General features: G+C 33.7%; 1 protein-coding gene across 1 annotated transcript; it reads right to left on the bottom strand.

The window, feature by feature from the left end:
• Positions 1-1,866: 1,866 nt before the first annotated feature.
• LOC145613012 (protein translocase subunit SECA2, chloroplastic-like) lies at positions 1,867-19,280 on the bottom strand. The gene is made up of 32 exons (XM_081668088.1): positions 18,939-19,280; positions 18,694-18,828; positions 18,535-18,604; positions 18,376-18,440; positions 18,143-18,263; positions 16,674-16,765; positions 16,429-16,494; positions 16,161-16,225; positions 15,991-16,078; positions 15,810-15,875; positions 15,583-15,698; positions 14,730-14,820; positions 13,016-13,099; positions 12,821-12,913; positions 12,606-12,701; positions 12,407-12,492; positions 10,773-10,851; positions 10,561-10,674; positions 9,941-10,009; positions 9,800-9,863; positions 9,402-9,691; positions 7,280-7,335; positions 6,256-6,373; positions 6,089-6,169; positions 5,459-5,538; positions 4,455-4,509; positions 4,154-4,223; positions 3,859-4,048; positions 3,630-3,753; positions 2,745-2,819; positions 2,475-2,667; positions 1,867-2,369 (listed from the first exon to the last, which is right to left on the bottom strand). The coding sequence occupies exons 1-31, from the start codon at positions 19,131-19,133 to the stop codon at positions 2,503-2,505; spliced, it is 3,159 nt and encodes a 1,052-aa protein (XP_081524214.1). The 5' UTR covers positions 19,134-19,280; the 3' UTR covers positions 1,867-2,369; positions 2,475-2,502.
• Positions 19,281-21,103: the final 1,823 nt, after the last annotated feature.

The following is a 21,103-nucleotide window of genomic DNA, read 5'->3' as shown; positions in this document are numbered from 1 at the left end:
TATGAGATCCACTTTTCTTAAATACAGTGACAAAGTGTGTGTTGCAACTACAAATAAACGAAGAAAGTACTTTTTTATATAGTTAAAACAGTTGCCTAGTCCATTCAACGGAACAAGCCTAAGATCGTCGATACAATCTATCAGTCATTCACTCTATGCAGCAAGACAGTACCAGACAACATCAAAAGGCCTTTGAAAATCAATATCAAAATGCTCTCCGGGGTTAAAATTTAGGCCTTTGAAATTCATGTCTAATAGAGACTGTAAATTTAGATGTAACATCTTTTTTTTTTTTTACTTTTTTTTTTCTTTTTTTTCTTTTCTTTTTTTTTTTTTTTTTTTTGGAAAGAGATGTAACATCTATCTAAAACATAAACAAGTTTAGCATCTGGTGGACAAAATGATTTTAGGTTATCCAATTCCTTTGATAGTATTAGGTTAGTTCCCGTGCCATGCACTGATTTTAAAAACATGACAAAATCAAAAAATGATAAAATTATTTTTGTTGATTTAATATTCACATTTTATTATTTAAGCCCGTAGCTTCTATTACATGGTTCAAAAATCAAGAACTTAATATATAATTTTATTATTATTATTATTTTTTTTTTTGTTTGTAATAAACATATACTTCATATAATTTATAATATGTCTTTCATTAAAAAATTGGCCACAGCCACATGTCACAAATTACTTGTACATTAAGAATATTAATTTCAATTTTTTTGCTTAACTTATTAGTTGTCAATATTTTTTTTTTTTTGGAAAACTAAATCAAATCTTCTACTATAGTATATTTCATATGTAATTATTACTTATATGTAGAAAGATTTTTTCCTGATACAACTTTTTTTCAAAAAAAAAATAAATAAATAAAATAAAAAGATAATGGACACACCAGGAAATTACACGTGTCATTGCTGGTGTGTCTTTTAATTTAACTAGCTTTTGGACCCGTTCTACGCACGGGTTATGCTTAAGTTATATATTTATTTGAAACTTTACAAATTATCTTGTCACAAAAAAAAACCCTTTACAAATTATTTGAAAGAATTTATTTTATCGTCTTTTGACATATTATAATATTTTATGAATTTGTGGTAATAGACTAATAGTTGTAGAAAAAATGGCTTAAAATCATAAAATCATATCTCTATCGCATGATATATTAATCAACAATTTGTATAAAAAACTACTTTGTAAATACCAAACACTTATTATAATTTACAATTTTTACATTAAATGTGAAGACATGATATTCTTCTTTAGTCTTTACCAATATATGTCTCTTATATTGCGCTTAATATCTTCAAAATTAAAGCCCCATGACACGCAAACAATGTCATCCTATGGAATTTCCATAGTATTCTTGCCACCTCAATATTTCCCTTTTCAATCATCATCCACATTGTTGTAGAAATTTCACATAGAATTTTGAGAGATAAACTAATTTTTTAGTTTTTGAAACTTAATGAGTGTGAAAAAATCTTTATTGAAAATTTGTATTTATATAAGAAGAGGGGGAAGATAAGGGGTCAAATTAAAGAAATGAATTATGAATGTGAATAAATTGTATTGATAGATGGAATAATGAGAAGATGAGAAGGTTTAGGAAATTTAATTTGTTATTGAATTAAAATAAAGATTACAAAATATAAAAGTTATTGAGAAATAAAAGGGGAGATGAAGAGAGAATTTCTTTGAAAACATAAGGAGGGAGAATGAATAAAGAAAGGTGAGAAAGAATGATGACAAGTGTCAATTTTGGTTTGTGTTTTTAAATACTAAGTATAGATAGATAGATATATAGTATTGATTAGGAAACAAGAAACACCTCACTTCCTCCACTTCCAGACCCTTTAACACCTTCAACTTTCAAAAAACGTTATTTTTCTTCTACTCTAGAATAACATTCTAAATTAATTAAAGTTATTCATTGAATAATCCATGGTAGTCTAAATTGATACTTAATATATATGGTACAAGTGTTTACTCTCCGTCTCTCGCTTCAAAACTTGCTTGGACGATTATAATTACTGTGCAAAACCAAGCCAATCACCAATTCACCATCCCCTTCTTACAGAAAAAAAGAAGAGGAAAGAACTAAAGAAGAGAGCTGTGATTGAGGTATTTACATTAGACATCCTTCCAACTCAATAGAAACTGGAGCATTGAGAAATTTACAATTGCCCGAATACTCAAAGGGTTAATCCTGCCCATAATGAGGGCTACCCCAGACATCATCAAGCATCAGACTACCTGAAAAGCGGCTGACAGTAGCACTCCTTACTCCACAACATCGACATCATGTTCTGCTCAGCCAAAAGAATGTAATCAGAAGCCACTGCATGATTGTAGGATCAGTATAGCTGGAAAGAAATGTCATGGTTACCACTTACGATTAAATTCACAAACTATCACGATAGTGTTTTAAACATAGCTCTTTAATTAAAAGAAAAGAAGAGGACATGTACCGCGGATATCCGATATTTACAGGTCCTGTTATGACATGAGTACTTCTTGAGAGTCCATTGGAGAGGCCCAATACCGCAACAGTGATTCTATAGTCAGCCTCCTAGATGCGCTGAGCATAGAGATGAAAAATCTACAACCATCAATTTTGTATTCCTCCAGTGGATTTCTGTGCCCAAAACTTCTCACATTCACCTGCATGTTGTATGAATGAGCCTTGCTCTAGTAGTAACAAAATATCGTTAATGACCAGAAAAAGCTAATATGGGTACCGCTGAGCTAAGCCTGTTCATATTGACAAGATGATCCCTCCATAAACAATCGAGAGTCTTGATTAGTACTGCCCTCTGCATTTTAGAAACAAACAGATGTAAAAGAAACTCCAATATGACTTGTAACAAGCCAGTGGTAATACTCGCAATATAGTGACTGCATGAAGAAAAAGCATCCAAATTTGTGTTTTGTGAATGCACATCTTGATCCTCAGAAATGAGGAGATACAAACAAAACAAAACAAAACTGTAACAAGTCAACTTTATACTTAGAATATTGAATATAATAGTTATCCGCTAGTTCAGGCAGTCAGATCAAGATAATCAGTTTTTAATATTCTCCGACACAGAAGAAAACATCAAGAGTCTTACAGTAGTTAATAGTAAACCTATTTGAAGAGAATAAATTTTTTTAAAATAAATAATTTTTTTAAAAAAAAAGGCAAAAGATCACAAAAGAAGATATCTTTCTTCGATATTTTCATCACGTATGAGCGTATGAAATCCCAATTGGCCAAATGATATAGTAGTAATACAGTTATGCATGGTTTCAAAAAAAATAAATAAAAGGAACACGGTTGGATTGTTGGAAACATATAAAGATTGATAAAAGAAATAAAAATAAAAAAATAAAGATGTTAAAGATACTACCGCAATTGTCACCCAAAAAAAAAAAAAAAAAAAAAAAAAAAAAAAAAAAAAAAGATATTACCGCAATTGACTGAACCTCAAAAACTAGTTGCAAAAACGAATTGGCCCATTAACCCGGGAAAAAAAAATTTAAAAAAAAAAAAGAAAAAAACTGATGCATAATATAAATAATGGATGATTCAACTACCACAGAAACTGAAATGGTAAAGCCCATGCAGAATACGAGTAAATTACCTCAATTTCCTTCACATATGTATCATCGAAACCAGAATCTTCAATGGCATCAAGATATGAAGCGATCAGGAAATCTCCTAGGTAATGACGCAAGAAATTGATGCTCACTCGGTATTTTCCATCCCTGCAAAAATGACAAATCAGAACAAAGTATCATACTAAGACCAAAATTATAAATAAAATAAAATAAAAGTATACACTGATATCATAAACAAGTAGATGCACTCACGCAATTGAGTCATCAGCACATATGGTAAGCCATCGCTTGAAGGAAGAAGTTTTCTTTCGAATTCCTTTGAAAGCATTTGGAGGTCTTGGCAAGTTTTCACGCAAAAAACCATTGAAATCTGTAGGAGCTGATGCATCTAGTTGGGAGAGGGACTCCAAAAGTACATCCTCTGTGATTCCTGCAAATGACTCTAAAAAAGGCCCAGCAGATAGCAACTTAAGCATCATGGGAAAAATGGAAACAATTGTGAACCATGGGCAAAAATAAAACAATAGTAAATTTAAGAAAAGATCACCATCCAACAGCTCTCCCCCCACATTGGCCAACTCCTTTAAGATCTTTCTCAACTTCCAGTCACGAGGATGCTATTTAAACATAAATCAAGAAAGAAAAGAAGGTTAAACTCGGTCAAACTCTTCATTCCATTGGTGAACCTTAAACACTAATGATTATTAGGTCACAAGTTGCATACACCCGAATTGAGGGAAATATCAGATTAGTTAGAAGCATTAAAAACTAAATTGACCAGATTAGGAAGTGAGTCCAAAAATTTGGAGAGGATTGGGAAAAACTGTAAACATACACATACAAATTACCTTTTGAGAATCAGCACTGCCTAGTACTATTTCGTCCACAACAGCTTGCATGTACCTGTAATCAACATTGCCACCACAGGGATCAAGGGTGCAAAATCATAAATATAACAGACACGAAAGCAACTCAACAGAATTGCAATCACCAACAGATATTATCAAATACAATGTACAAAAGTAATACTATAAGAACATCAAAGCTATTGCAACCAAAGACTTATATAAATAAATTATAATAAAAGTCAATTTCAATATGTAGAAGTTCTAGCAAGTAAAATCACTTTTAATCAGTAGAAAATAATTTACAACCTCCGTTTCATATTTTTTGCAACTTTGGAATATTTTATACCTCACAAATAAATATCCTAAAGTTGGAAAAAAAAAAAAAAAAAAAAAAAACGAGGTAGTAATAAAAATTAGAAAAATAAGGTGAATAAAACAGGACCTTAATCCTTTCACTATTTTTTGGATAAGAGAAAAAGGAGAGAGGAATGGAGGCAGGAGGAAAGGGAGGATTTCCTAGGTTGGGGAAGAAAGGAAAGGAAATAAAAAGGATTTATTTTTCCTCCTCTTTAATAAACAGCTTCCCTCCAAAATTGAAAAATTTGGAGAGAAAATAGTGCTTCATCTTCCCCCTCTCCTTCCTCCTCTTCTCCTCCTATTCCTTTCCCTTCTATCTTGCTATCCAAACATATAGCAGTCTAGTCACTGATATGAAAGCATCGCACCATATAATCATCTCATTAACAAGTGTACAGTGTACTCCTTCCAGTTTAAACTTTAAAGAGTTTGTTCTATTTGACTTTTCAAACATATTAAAAATAGCGTAAAAAATTAAGCAGAATTTTTTCATTTTAGTGATATAACTCAATTGAATGTTAAAGAGAAACAAAAAATAATTAAGACAGACTGCAGAGAGAAACAAAATCTGACACAAGAAGGAGAAGCCAAAGAAATAATACACATACAGAAAGAAAATTTATAATGCTGACATTAGATGGACTCACTGGAATATATGCTGTGAGCAACTTTCAGCACCACCCGCCAAAATCAATTGCCTAAGGTCATAGACATGCTTCCTTTGGACCTGAGATTACATGAAGAAATTGCAGTAAGGGCTACTAATTCAAAGGTTACTCTTATATTTTGATTAAGAACATATTTGCTATAAAAAACGACTCATATTTTTCTCAACTTCTCTGCATTTAAAGGTGCCATGGAATGAAGGATCCAAGGACCAATATGAAGACAACACAATGGGAAAAAATACATTATTATCATGCATGTAATCTTTAATTATCAAAGACCACTTTGGTTTCCAATAGTTTCGGCATTCAATTTTTCCATAAAATTGGCCTTGTATAGAAACTCTTTTCAAGATTTACCTAATAAATTGTAGATGAGAGGCATATGGACTCTTGCGTTAACAATGAAACTAAGTTCAATGGGAAAAAAAGCTACATAATTAACAGGGAGCTTGTAGTGGGTGGGGGGGGGGGGGGGGGGGTGTTGAATAATAATGCCTTAGTCATCAAAATTTGGTTGCAAAACCCTTTTCAAATTACACATATGAGAGCATTACAAGCAGTGGACTCATGCAATCATTATAACAATTTCGAAACTGTAATTAAGTATACCTCTAAGATTTCATCAAACTCAACCAGGCTCTTCCGGATGTTAAAGAAATACTTCTCTGCACTTATTTGCAGGGACATAAGCTTCATCCATGACAGAAAAGTATGACAGTCAGAATTGTACAACTTGTGTAGAAAGAAAAGAAGATAATAAATTAGTCTGTAATAACCTGTTTATATATGGTATCACCTTCAATGGGCACATCCTCGTCATTTGTGATTTTTGATATCAGTGTGACGGCCCACTGAGTGTCAAAATTAAACTTTTGAAATATTTCATCCTGCAAGCTGTAAAATTTGAACAGAATCAGCTGCTATTGCAGAATCTATGAAAAACCAAATTCACAAGTCTAACTTAAGGTGTTAAATATTATCCGCAATTAAGCTCCATCAATACAAGCACTATTATTGAGTACACCTTTCATTTGGTATACAATCCTAATTGCATACTATATAATTAATCCAAGGACCAAAAGTCATAGTGATTGCTAGGATCTAGGTAGTATTAGAGTCTACATATATATGTAACCTTCATATGACTACAGTAGCAGAAAGCTGCGACGATGCATGATATGTAGCAAAAAATGAGGCCGCACATCACATCATAGTGTCAATGCTCAGAAAATTGTATGGCCAACTTTTGTCAAAAAAGTATAACATAATCTCCAGTATAACAATTAAGCAACTTTAAACTCTCATTTGCCTACAAGGCTACAACTAACTTAGGAACTTTTTTTAAATAAAATCCTCCATAGAACACCAAATACTTTATTTTGGCTCTTCTAAAGTTAAATTTAGACATAAGACAGTGCTCGAGATTCTGTAACTCAATATGAAATGTCAGGCCATATTTTTTTTCGTTACAGTATCAGTTCTTGCTAACTTAAAAAGTGACTACGACCAATAGTTATAGAGTCTAAGTCATGTAATCTAAAGGTATAACCATATGACAGGGTATATCAGACCTCTCAGATAAATTGTTACAAAACAGATGTATAATTCTATTACATAGGATATATTACCATGCCTAAAAGAAAAGGCATTGGAAATTCTCTCATTGACATACTTTACCTTCTCTGTACTGTCAAGAAATTATCCAGTCACATTCATCAATAGCAATCTCTCCCAGCAAAAATAGAGAAGAGTGAGAAAATGACAAAAGGAAGAAGACCAAAAATTAGGTCATATAGGTACCTAATCATAAACCTTGTTGATCCTGGATCTCCTTGCCTGCCTGCTCTACCTCGAAGCTGTTAAAAAGTAACTACAACTAAGAATGAAAGATATGGTAAAGACTGAAACAGATAATTAAAATTATTTTGATACCCACACCATTAAGTCAATCATAAACGCAATGTCGTGCTAAGTGCTAACTAAGTTGATCCATGTTTCATCACCAGAATAGTGTCATGCAATGCATATCAGGGTGAACAAGAATACATTTAGTAATGCAATGTCATTCGCTGATCTGCATTTAAAGCTCTGTCATGTAGGTGAGGGTCCAACTTGGAAGGCGCAAGCAAGGCAAAGTCATTCAGTAAAACCATAAATTAGCATATCTTATTAAATGTAAAGATATTTTTTTAAAAAAAAAAATAAATAAAATAATTATAAAGATACATGTTCAGCGGAGGTTGCACCTGATATTTAATCAACTTGATGTGAAGAATTGACCCAATTAAGTTTTCCCTAATAGTAAGGAGTATCTTTCAACACAGACTTTGTTATGCTTGTTTTTGTGCTTCTGAGTGTTCCAGTTTGTGTGTTTGTGTGTGTGTGTGTGTGTGTGTGTGTGTGTCTGTGTGTGTGTATGTGTGTGTGTAATCTCTCTCACTGAGGGAAAGCAGTGATTATTATTGATAGAACTTTCAATCAGATGGTAGTTGATAAGATGCAAGAGTGCAAGACTCTATCTGGGAGAAAAACAAAAGAGTACCCAACTATGGCAAGGCCTCCTTAAGGTTTAAGTCAGAAGCCAGATTGCTAGAAGTGTGTTTTAGGCAGGAGTTGTCTTATGACAGTTTCTGACTTTGTTATATGTTTAGAGGTGAGCTGTACGACACTGTTGTAGCTTTTTGGCTTTCTAGCCTACTTTTGAATAAAGTTTACTATGCTCTTTTACACTAAGGATAAAACAGGGAAAAAAATAGAGAGAAGATTCTCATATCAATTCCCTTATATTTGACACTTACCCAGCCCCCAGGTCACATAAACTTAAGGAAGAGACTGAATCTACATGATCTGATCTTATAGAGATATCCTATGTTACCTGGACACGGCATTTTGGCCGGCATACCCGGGTCGATACGACGCGACACCGATCCGGGTATGAAATCCGTTCCGGATACTCCATTTTGTTCTCGGGTACGGCGGCCATTGAAGGAGTTGAAGCTTTGAAGAAGATGAAGACGGTTCTCAAACAATTTCGAAGATGAACACGATTACGAGTTTTCTCAATGCAGTTTTCTCTCTTTCTTCTTTCACGTGTATTTACTTATTTAATTTCTGAAGTTTTTGACTTTTTTTCTCCCTCCTCTCTCCTGATTTACCTAGCAGTAACATTTTTTTTTTTAATATATGTGCTTAAGGGTGGCGGCTAGGGTTTTGTTTTAATTGGTAAAAAGCTTAAAAGGCCTTAAACCTATGTTTCTCTATCAACAACTTGGGCTTTTTTTAAATAAACAACTTGGGCTTTTTATTTTGTTTACTTTTTTTTAGCAATCCACTCACCTAGATATAAAAATCTATCAATAAAAACCACCTATATAATTTTTGATATATTATGGACAAAATTATTGCCGTATCCGTACCCGAGTCCAATGTTAAGACGGTGTCCCCGTGTCCTAAATTTTTGAGAATGGCGTATCCGACACTCGGATACGTACCAATATCGGATACCCGTACCCGTGTCAATGTAACATAGGAGATATCACCTTTTTAGTTTAGACCCTTCACTGGAAAAGTACAATTGCCAATTAGGTCACAACCCATAGAATTGAAAGTCAAGCAGATATTGACATCCACCATGACCCAAAAAACCAAAGGTAAAACAGAAGGGCTTTCCACTTTACATTGGCAGGTGGGAGAAAAGGGATCAATCACTAACCAAGCAAAATAAAAATCAATTGAAGGGAAATTCAAAGACATGGTTGCATTAAGAGATGTAAAAGCAGTTAGCAAGATGGAGGTTGTCGCCAAAGACCTAACCTAACTGCCAGACACTCCCAAAATCATATTTCTCTTTTATTTTCTTTTTTTTTTTTTTTTTTTTGGATAAGTTAAAGATAGCAGGAAAGCTTTAAAATCGATCACTCACCTGATTATCAATTCTACGAGATTCGTGCAAAGATGTTCCAATCACATGAAGCCCACCAAGCCTTTTGACCTCATTCCCTTCATTCAAGCAGTGTAATTCACAATCATTCAGAACCGCTTGATAAGCAAGAGCTAGTGTAGGACCAAGGGGGTACGTTTCAGACTCTTCTTCAGCAAGCCTCTGTAGCTCCTTAGAGTTGACTGACTCACTCAATTGAACAGACTCAGAAATCGTAGACTTCACCTGCTGATATGTCCAACCCTTACCCTCACTTTTTCCCACATATTTGGCTGCATAGTTTTGCAATATGTTATAGATGGAAATTTTGAACTATAATCAGAATAACAAATGCGTAACAATATTTGCACCAATGACAAAAGAATAAGATTCCAACCAACCAATTAAGGACGCCCTCTCAAGCAACGCTGATGTTGACGGACTGATATCCATTTTTGACATTGCCTTGAAAAGTGGAAAGTGCAATTTAGATAAAGAAAAGGATTTTCACATTTACAAGCAGTCACCAGATCAGACATTACCTCAAATTCAGGAACTTCTCGTGATAACAATGGTAGCAATTTCTTCTCTATTAATCCTTTCGCAAGCATCTTGACATTAGTAAGAATGAATTATGGTTAGCCTAGTCCTTTTGCAAGCATCTTGACACTAAAAGATCGAATACCATATCATAAGCATCTTAATCTTCCCCTTTTTTTAGTCTAACTGTTTTAAGTTCAGTTTAAGGAGGGCAACATAGCTATGCTTTTGATTTACCATCAAGATGGACATACCAAATTCACAGAATTTGGAGATCTTCCCCAGAACAATTTCAAATCGTTAATAAGGATAAATACTGGTAATTAATATTATATGTAGCTCCAGTTCTGGATTTTTGCAACTTTAACAAAGGTTTCTTTAAATTTTATATTCCAAGTAGTTTTTCAAGTATTCAGCGTCAAGCAAGAGCATAAGGCCATAATGAATTATTTTGGATTTGATTCTAGTCCTCTAAAAATACTCCTTATAAGATGAAGAGTCTGATCTGTGAAAGATTACCATATTCTGCTTCATTACTATGTGCAATACCTGGCCATTGTCCAGTACCGAGATTTCCCTTGAAGAAAGCATTAAATACCTCTGTACACAAATTAGCACTTACTTTTGGGTTTCCCCCTAAAATAATGTCTGTGCCTCTACCAGCCATATTTGTAGAAATGGTAATAGCATGTTTCCTCCCTGCCTGGGCAACTATTTCAGCTTCCCTAGCAGCATACTGGAAGATAAATCAAAAAGAAGAAAACAAATTTGAGAAAAACATTGAGCCAGGAAACAGATTTGTGTGTGTGTGAAAGATAAATCAGATCATATTACCTTGGGTCTTGCATTAAGAACATTGTGTGGAACATTCCGTCCTTTTAGAAGATCAGACAAATGTTCAGAGTTCTCAACACTGCAATACGAATATAAGAGTAGTTTTTCAGTAATGCAGAGAGGGTCAGATAGAGCATAAATAATGATAACTAACCACTTTTGGCATATAATTTTACAAACCAGAGTAAAACATAGCATACACAGATTGTACAGCAAATAAATAAGAATAGAACTCTTCAAACGGGATAAAATTTAACCAAATAAGAAACAATGAGCCATCCACAACATAAAAGCTCGAATGCATTATCAAGTTATGCAATGCATACAGACAGCTAGGATTATGGAAATCATTTTATATCTCCACAATTTATGAACAAGATCTCCTTTCTAGCAAAGAAATCAAAATATCTGCAGTCATCACTAGCTTGTGTTTCACATCATCATTCAGATCCATTACTTCACTTGTCACCAAGTGCCAACTTTTTCACATAAGGAAAATAGAATCTCCAATAACACAAAGAAACATAGTTCAATAAGTTTTACAAATAGTCGTGTTCAACGTTTCTTCCACCTCCATTTTGCACCACTAAGGTAGAGATCTACTGGATCAGAAATTCAGAAGCATTAGTTTTATCCCATAGTCAGACATAAACTGTAAAGATTATATGGTTGAAAATCTTCAAATTTGGGATTTTGACATTTCTATTGCTTTTCCTTCTATTTACAGAGACAAGGATTCCTGTTTATTTGGAAAGTTTAAGAATTTGACCAGCCCCTTGTGACTCCAAAGCCAACTAAACAACTTCTTAAAAATAGTTCTCCTAAAAGCCAATCTTTACCAAGCAACCATATATTATCTAACAAATGGATCTAATTTTCCTAATTAAACAATACGACAGTGCACAAAACAATTGCTTCTTGCCTTATCTTTTTCTAACATAACTGCTATCCAAGATATAAATCACATAATCAAATCAAGGCTCATATATATGCAGCCCACTTAAAAATTCCATGCTACTCCATTTATGTCAAATATAGAAGTTTAATCACAATTGTCACCCAACAATATAGAGGTCAGCCCATAAATAAACTAAGGTGGCCCATACGAATAAACAGGCACACGTTTGGAGCATCAAACAAGAACTTAGATGAAATTTGAAATTTTGCTTCTTGTTTCTCATGATATAGCAATTAAACATATTGCTACTTATTTCTGATTACAGAGTATTTCAAACCCATATATATTCACATTAGACAATTATTGGTAAAATAAGCCAACTAAAAAAAACAAAATATAAATTAAGTATTTTGGGTCAGCAGGATGCTTGTGCATTCTGGTACAAAGACTCCAAAGGTCAAATTGGGCTACTTTCACAATTCTCTTTATGTATTTCCGTTTTCTTTTTGGTTTAATTTTAAGCATCCAAATGCACTATTTGTAATCTAGATCTCAAAGTCAGAGACCACTAGTGTAGTACTGTAATATGAGACTTGGCATAGAAATATATTACAGTTAAGTAGAATCTATTAACACTACCAAAAGAATTTAATTAACTAATGAAAAAGATACTATCATATCATAAAGATGACGTAAGAAAAGAAATCACACAGCAGCAGCTTAAAATCCCAGGTACCTAGTTGTGCCAACAAGGACCGGTCGACCCAATTTGAACATAGACTCTACCTCTCCACTGACATGCTCCCATTTTCCACGCGCGGTCTGAAATTATGTACAATAGGAATGACTGTTATACAAAAAAAACTCACTATTATTTTGTTTTTCCAAGAACCATAAAGATCATTTTTAAAACTTGAAATAACTTCAAAGCCTACAGCGAAAGCCTGGATGGGTAAGTCCTGTCGAATATTAGGAAGATTTGTAGGGATTTCGATCACAGGCACATGGAACATTTTGAGGAACTCCTTTTCCTGTGAAAGACAAGAACATTTACACCAGAAAAGAGCAATTGCTTTAAACAAGTATTTTTCGGAAGAAAAAAAAAAGATAAAAAAATCAGTTTCAGATATAATTTACAGTGGTGAATTACTTCTGTTTTTGCAGTTCCAGTCATCCCAGACAATTTTGGGTACAATTTAAACAATGACTGATATGTTATTTGTGCCACAACAATGGAATCAGCCTGCAAAATAGTTGATAAGGGTAGATCAAGTTATGGAAAAGATTGCCAGTAAAGTTTAGGAAGAAACAAATAAATTCACCCCCAAAACAAATAATTATATACCTGAATCTTTAAACCTTCCTTCGCTTCCACGGCTTGATGAATGCCGTCAGACCATCTCCTTTTTTCTTCAACTCTGCCTGTCAACTGAAACAATATAGAGATCATTGCATAACAATCATACAATAGATACAGTTGTACTTTAAGGAGCATTAACATTATCATGAGTTATGGGCGTCATTCAAATTTGACTAAGGCAAGGTAATGAAACATAAAATTTATGATAAGCTTGTTTTTATAAGACATTTTGCAGCTTCCACCTTACATAGCAGCTCTTGTCTTCACTCTTTTCCAATGACATAACTGCAAGGAATCAGCCCAATACTAAGCCCAGGCCTGCTATACAGTTCACTTATGCTCGAAGGAGAACTAATTCAGCTTCAGCATCAAATTGGTGAATGAGCTGGAAGAATGAGCTGGAACTTTCTGTTAGAAGTTTGTTAGCCTTGAGGGCAGTTTTGTAATTCATTTTCCTAGTTTGTTATTCCCTAAATCAGTTAGTTTGTTATGGCTAATTGTATTTTAAGTAGTAGTTTGCTTGAGGAGGAGGGTATGCAAATTATTATTGAGTGAGCAAACATGGAGAGATACTCTTCCTCTCGAATGAAGAGTGATTGTATTGCTAGATTATACTGATCTTCAATACAAATATCAGTTACTTGGTCATTTCTTCTGCATTTTTCTTACTCTAATACTCTGTTTTAGCTAAGTTCCTAGCAATAACTTAAAATATTATTGGACTTTATAAGAATGTTATGAGCTGTATGTTTGTATCCAGTGTGCCAAACAGTGTAACTAAGCAATAGTTTATTGACATTTTAGAGATAGTAGCAATATTCAGTTGAGCTTGTGTTAATATATATCTAAACAATTAATTAGAAAGTAGACATTATGAAATGGAGTACTATTTTGCAAGAAACTAAACCAAATTCTAATAAGCTTAATTTCATTAGCTAAATCAAGATTATAGCAGATTAGCAACAAATCTTTATTCTGTTGCAACTAGCAAAACAGATATAGCATACAACATTTAAAGCCCATGTGACCACAATGCATGAAATAAGTAGCCTTTTCCTATCCATACTTTTTGATGTTGCTGAAAGTGAAGAACTCCAGTACAAAACTTTTCTGAGTGCTGACTTAACTGGCAGGATTTTGATCTTAAACATATAACACATTATAAAGTTGTAACAGTAGCACAATCAATCCACAACATGGTATTGTCATATAATGCAAGGTCTATTTCCACATAGAATCCTGCACTCTTTCATTTCAAAATATCATCAAATCCAACCCTGTATAGAACCATCCTTCGTTTCAAGATATTACCCAATAATACCCTATATTCATTGTTCACCATATAAGAATGAAAAAACCAATGGTACAAGTATATTTTGAAACATAAGCAAACAATGAATAAGCAAGTTAACATTAAGACTAATGATGCCTAATTTTTTTAATAAGAAAAAAGGATTGTATCAACAGCTCAGAAATAGGTGTAAAAGCAAAAGAGGACAAGCTGCCCTCTAAAATAGAAAAAAGTAAACTACAAATTAGCACAGTTACTTTGAACCTCTTCCAACCATGTAATCTTTGAAGTCCCCTCCAACTTAAGCCATAATGACACCAAATAAGTGACTTCGACCCACAATAAATCAGAAGACAAAGAAACAAGTGAAAAGACCCAGGAGTTGATTAACAATGTCCTATAGTTTACCTCATTGATTATAAGAGCCTTCCCACTCCTGACTATGTACTGAACGTCTCGTCGATAAAATTCTTTGGCCTTCAAAGCATTTATAACAAATCTGCAAGATCATCATTACTGCACACTTATTATTTTTGTTAAAAAAAAAGAAAAAAAAAACCCCAAGGATGATTCTGAATGCAGCTTGTTATCCAGTTTCAAGTGAACAACAAAGAAAAATTGGGGAATCCTAAACAATAAAACAAAGCATCTACCAGCAAAATTAGGATTTCAATAGGATAGGTTATGAATACTATCAAAGGAAGTAGCCAGTTAACAAACTCAGCATATGGTAAAATGTAAATACAAGTCAATGACTTCAATAGCAACATCAAAGAGCAATTTAACAATTGAAAAAATAACTAACGGCTCGTTTGGTAAATGGCAAAAAACAATGGTAGTGAAAATGGTTTTATACGTTATGAAGAAGGCTTATGCCAATATCCATGGTCAGTCCAATCCCGAATACCTCGTTTTCCTTCAGTAATTTTCACTGCCACTAATTTTCACAACCATCCATTACCACTTTAAAAATTGAGTGGTAATGGAAATATATTTTAAATAAAAACAAAAACAAAAACAAAACAAAACAAACAAACAAAATATGTTTGGGATAGAGTTTTATGATCATGGTAATGAACATGAGCTTTCCTTAGCAAAGATGTAAACACATTCATTACTCTTTCCTCAATAAATTATCGCTTACCAGGCTGTAATTATAATATATTCAATAAACGTACGGACCATAACAAGTTAGGAGATATACATAAAACAGAAAAAATCATCTCATGCATAAGCATGGTAATATGAATTCCACTTTCACCTGGCCCAAGGATCATCTTCATCCCACAGATCGTTGGTTTCAAGAGCCAGCTCAGCCAAAGAAATACCTTCTTCTGTCAGTTCCACCGAGTTATCCTTGAGCTCTACATTATAATGCTGTCACAAAACCCACAAGCTTAGATATATAAATGATTAAATGTGACAATAAAAATAAAGGACCTCACAAAGAAATCTATCAATTGCTGAAAAGATAAGCATAGGACTTACAATACCCCGCACAAGTAAATCTGCAACTTTGGCAGCAACAGGGTAGCGGGCAGCATCTTCATTAGCCTAAAAAGGTATGATAAAACACACTTTTAGAAGGATGCTGTTAGACCTCCAAAGTATTCACATATCGTTATGGATCATATACTATAAGCACACTATATAAAGGAAAGTAAACTACCTGCCCACTTATCAGTAAAGGGTTTCTTCCTTCATCAATTAGAACAGAATCGACCTCATCAACTATTGCAAAATGAAATGGCTTGGGCCTGTTTACAATATCCTGATTAAACTTGCTTAGAGAAAACAAGATAAATTTAACAGAGATCCATAAATTATTAGGATAATTACCATCTCATTACAAGCTCTCCACTAGTTCCGGCGAGATTATCCCGTAGATAATCAAAACCAAGCTCCTGAAGTGTACACATAATGAGACGAATGATTCCATTCAAAATATAGAAATACGAATGCAATAATTGAAATACAATTATAAGACATCTGTACCAGGCACATCAAGAATTGCCACAAGAGCAGGTGACAAATTCCGAGGTTCTAGCTGATGAATTATGTTCAAATACTTAAACTATTAAAAAGAAATGAGCATAAGGATACATACTGCATTGTTGGTGTAAGTTATATCACAGCTATAGTTGAATCTCCTCTCCTTAGCCTTCATTCCCTTCTACACTTGTCAGAGAGAGAGAGAGAGAGAGAGAGATAGTAAAATCAAGATGCAGTTTACAAGCACATAAAATCCCAAAATTATATCAAGGCAGCATGCATGACGCAATGTCCTTGTCTATGTGAATGTATATAAATTACACACATAACTCAAGTTCACATTGAAAAGCTTATTTATACCTGAATGAGACCAACTGATAGACCAAGGAAATGATGAACTCTGCCCATCCACTCAGCATCACGACGAGCAAGATAATCGTTGACAGTTACCACTGTGGCAGAAAAACTGACAGAATAAGCAATGACGTTCTTGAAATAGCTTGAAGAATGCAATTGCGATAGACTCAAAAAATCCTGCGCTTGGAGTGTAAATGTATGCTTAAACAGGAGGTGTTCCTCACAAGAAAGAAAGTGTCAGGAATAGTGTATCTTTGCCTTAATAGATCCATAAGCCTTAACCACTGAAAGTTTGAAAATTATTCTGGATACTTTTCTCACAACGCATATGCCAACAGCCTCAGCAGTTTCCATAAGCAATGTAGCCAGAAAATAATCACCGACAACCATTTACTAGCAGAAAATACAGATCGGTGTTCCTCAAAAGAAAGAAAGTGTCAGGAATATTGTATCTTTGCCTTAATAGATCCATAAGCCTTAGCCACTGAAAGTTTGAAAATTATTCTGGACACTTTTCTCACAACGCATATGCCAACAGCCTCAGCAGTTTCCATAAGCAATGTAGCCAGAAAATAATCACCGACAACCATTTAATAGCAGAAAATACAGATCCTATACGTCTCATTATTTCAATGACACACTACACAATACACCTAGATATTATAAGAGCTCAGGAACATAGAGCAATTAGGTGATTTTTCTAAAATACGATTGACTACACCCACTGGCAGATCCAATATAGGTTCAGTAAGTTCCGTTGAATCCGTACTAGATCTGATTTCTACAAATTAGTTAAATAGAATTCAATGCACATATATGTAGCAATATTTTCTGCAGCTCAGCGGTAGGCACTACCTTTAATGTCAAAAGTCGTGGTTTTATTATGCCCAGATCCATTTTTCGTATTTATTCATTGATTGTCTTTTACTTACTCGATGCCAAAATACCAACAGAACCTAAACTGAAAGTTCAGCAAAATCTTTTTTTTATTTCAAGTTAAGTATGAAGAAATGATAGTTTGCTGTCAGAACTTGATGATCCATCGCGGTCAATTTTACTTTTTTTTTTTTGAGTTGTAATTTTTTTTTTACTGTGTACACTTAAATTATTAGCTGTAATTTGCATTTTGGATTATACTAACTCCAAAGAAAATTTTTGGATCCGCCACTGAGTTAGTGAGTTACTGGCTATACCATAGCCTTAACAACAATAACACCAAGAAAAGGAAATAAGTATGGCGATCATGGACAGTCAAATATAGGTAACAGGTAAGATAATCAAGTTTTATGTGTATCTAAGCCAAAGGAAAAAGGGACAGTAAAAACTTAAGACATCCAGACGAGTTGGATTTGCAAAAATCAGTTTTTGTCCTTTTTGACAATATAAAATCGACATCCATAGAATTAAGAGCCAAAATTGATGGTTTATGGCATTAGTTTCACTCAATGTATACATAAAAGACACTGACATACCATGTACGCCTTCTCCTGTCAAGGCATTGAGATATGCAGCTAATGTAGAAACCAATGTCTTCCCTTCACCGGTTTTCATTTCAGCAATTGAACCATCATGAAGCACTGCTCCACCAATGATCTATACGAGTAAGCAACATAACATAATATTAAGATTTTATCCAAGAGCGAGTGCACAAAGTCAAATGAGTGCGGTTTGAAAAGGTGCCTAAGCATTGAAAGAGATAGGCTACCTGGACATCAAAATGACGCATTCCAAGAGTCCTTTTTGCTGCTTCACGAATAACAGCAAATGCCTCTACAACATCCAATATCAGTTAACGTCATAAGCCATAACTAAACAATCAATTAAATTACACAAGATAATGTCCTTAATCAAATAATTTACTGACCAGCTTGAATATCAGCTAAGCTCTCCCCTAGTGCCAACCGACGACGAAACTCCTCAGTCTTAGCCTTCAACTAGAAATAACCAACAACAGAATCCGCATTTCAAACACCCCCACATAAAAGAACACAACTTTATGAACAAACATGAATAACCCACAAACCTGGTCATCAGAAAGACTTTGAATCCGAGGTTCCAAAACATTAACAGAATCCACAAGACGATAATAATCCCTAACAACCCAGTAATTTAAACTAGTAACATCATCCAATTTCTTCTTAACTTTACCAAAACCCTCCTACAAGAAAACAACCCAATAAACATAATATCAGAACAACCAATTCATTGAGCCATTTCAACAAACAGTTGGTGGGCAAACACAACAACACCAAACAATTCAAAACAAACCTTGAGAAATGCAAGTGGAACTTGTCTAGAACGATAAGTAAAGCGCCGAGAATGACGAAGAAAGCGTGAATTTGATGAAAGACGAGGAAATGCAGAAATGGGTGATGTAGTTGTGAACTTGGTGGAGTGCCAAAGGGGGAGAGGCGGTTTACTGGAATAAGGGGAGGTGAGAAAGGCGGATGGCACGGCGGCCATGAGAGATGCTGCGAGTTTTGGCCCCTCTTCCGGTGGCGTGGTGGTGGTGGTGGTGCTGCTTGAAACTAAGTATCCTGCAAGTGCAAGTATTACAACTCCTGGTCTCCTGCGCCTCAATTATGGCGCCTAGCCCGGTTTTGAGTTGTATTTCACCTAATTCACCGTTTAGGCTAATACGCATTCAGAGCTTGAGTGCTTAAGTTTCAAACCCCTCTCATTAATTCTTACAAGAAATCAAACACGCAATCCTCCCTACTCCGTATCACATGATCTTCCAATTGTTGCTAAGTAGTTTTATGTGTTCATTATGCATTTCAGTCTTTTTACTTTAGGTGGCTAACGCGCGCGATGTGGGCCATAGCTAATTTTGTTCATGAAGCTTTTTTGTTTTTGGTTATGAGTACATCTCTAATCTATAATTCTATAATAATTAATTAATTAATTAATTAATACTAAGGTCACAACCACTTATGTCATCTTTTTTCAAAGTTGTACACGTGGCGCTATTTCATTAAAAGATTTCCCGCTCAAATGCTATTTAAATGCTATTTAATTTTAAACAAATACATAGTAGCTATTATTTAGGTATAAGTACATATTATTTTGGTAATTTATGTTGATATTAGGTTGTTAGAGTCTTTATAGGAGTTGTTATCATAATTAAAAGGTCAATTCAATTGAACTTATGAATATTGTAAACTCAAAAAAAAATTACAAAAAATCCCAATCTATAATCTTCTATAATCTATCTATAATCTATCTATAATATAATAATAATTAATACTAAAGTAACAACCGCTGATGTCATTTTTTTTCAAAGTTGTACAAGTGGCGCTATTTCATCAAAAGATTTCCCGCTCAAATGCTATTTATTTATTTTTTTTTGAAAAAAAAATGCAATTTAATTTTAAACAAATATATAGTAGCTATTATTTAGGTAATTAATTTAAAATAAGCACATATTATTTTGGTAATTTATGTTCATATTAGGTTGTTAGAGTCTTTATAGGAGTTGTTAGCATAATTAAAAGGTCAATTAAATTGAACATATGAATATTGTAAACTCTAAAAAAATTACAAAAATCACAAGATATACTACTGGTAAATCCGTGCATTGCACGGGCACTAATCTAGTTGATAACATAATATATGGAAACAAATTTTTTTAGAGGCAAAAATGTTTGCATAGTTTTCTAAATACTTTTTTTTATTATATAAAAAACAATTAACATTAAAAAAAGCCAAATTAAATAAATAAATAAATAAATAAAACAATTAACATTAATGGAGGCAAAATAAAAACATGTACATGTTAATAAGGGTAAACATGTAAATGCACATTTTGAAAAATATATAAATAAAAAAAAAAAACAATTAACATTAATGGAGGCAAAATAAAAACTTGTACATATTAATGAGGGTAAACATGTAAATGCACATTTTGAAGAATATAATTGGCATTACACTATTCATAAGAGTAGTCTCATACTTTTTATAAATTATTATTATTATAAGATAGGGAAATCAGACTAAAATGAGTATTAAAATAAGATTATTGTATTATTTATACTTGTACGGTTTTTTTGTTAATAGTATCCCAATTTTAGTGCATTTGTATTTTAATGTAGAATTTCGATCCATACAAAGTAATATACATAGTATTTAATATTTAATGAGCTAGCCCCAGTTACTCAATTTGAGTAACAAATGGTGTAACTCAAATGGCATAATTGTAAATAATTGCTCCTTCATCCTCCTTCCGCCTTCCTCCTTCCTCCTTCTTACAACCACCACCATCATCACGCCACCATCATCACAACCACCATCTCTCACTCCGATCTTCTTTCCGCCATCGACCTCGATCTTCTTTCCCCGTCGACCTCCTCTTCTTCGTCCTTTCTTAAGCCCACAACAACATCAGGGCGGAACAAAACACAACCCTAACGGAGTGTTTGGATTGAAGGAAATGG

Source organism: Chenopodium album, chromosome 25 (genome assembly GCF_948465745.1).
Source record: "Chenopodium album chromosome 25, dcCheAlbu1.1, whole genome shotgun sequence".
NCBI classification, from domain to species: domain Eukaryota; kingdom Viridiplantae; phylum Streptophyta; class Magnoliopsida; order Caryophyllales; family Amaranthaceae; genus Chenopodium; species Chenopodium album.
Note: the sequence above shows the minus strand (reverse complement) of the source record. Positions and strands in the feature narration are given on the sequence as shown.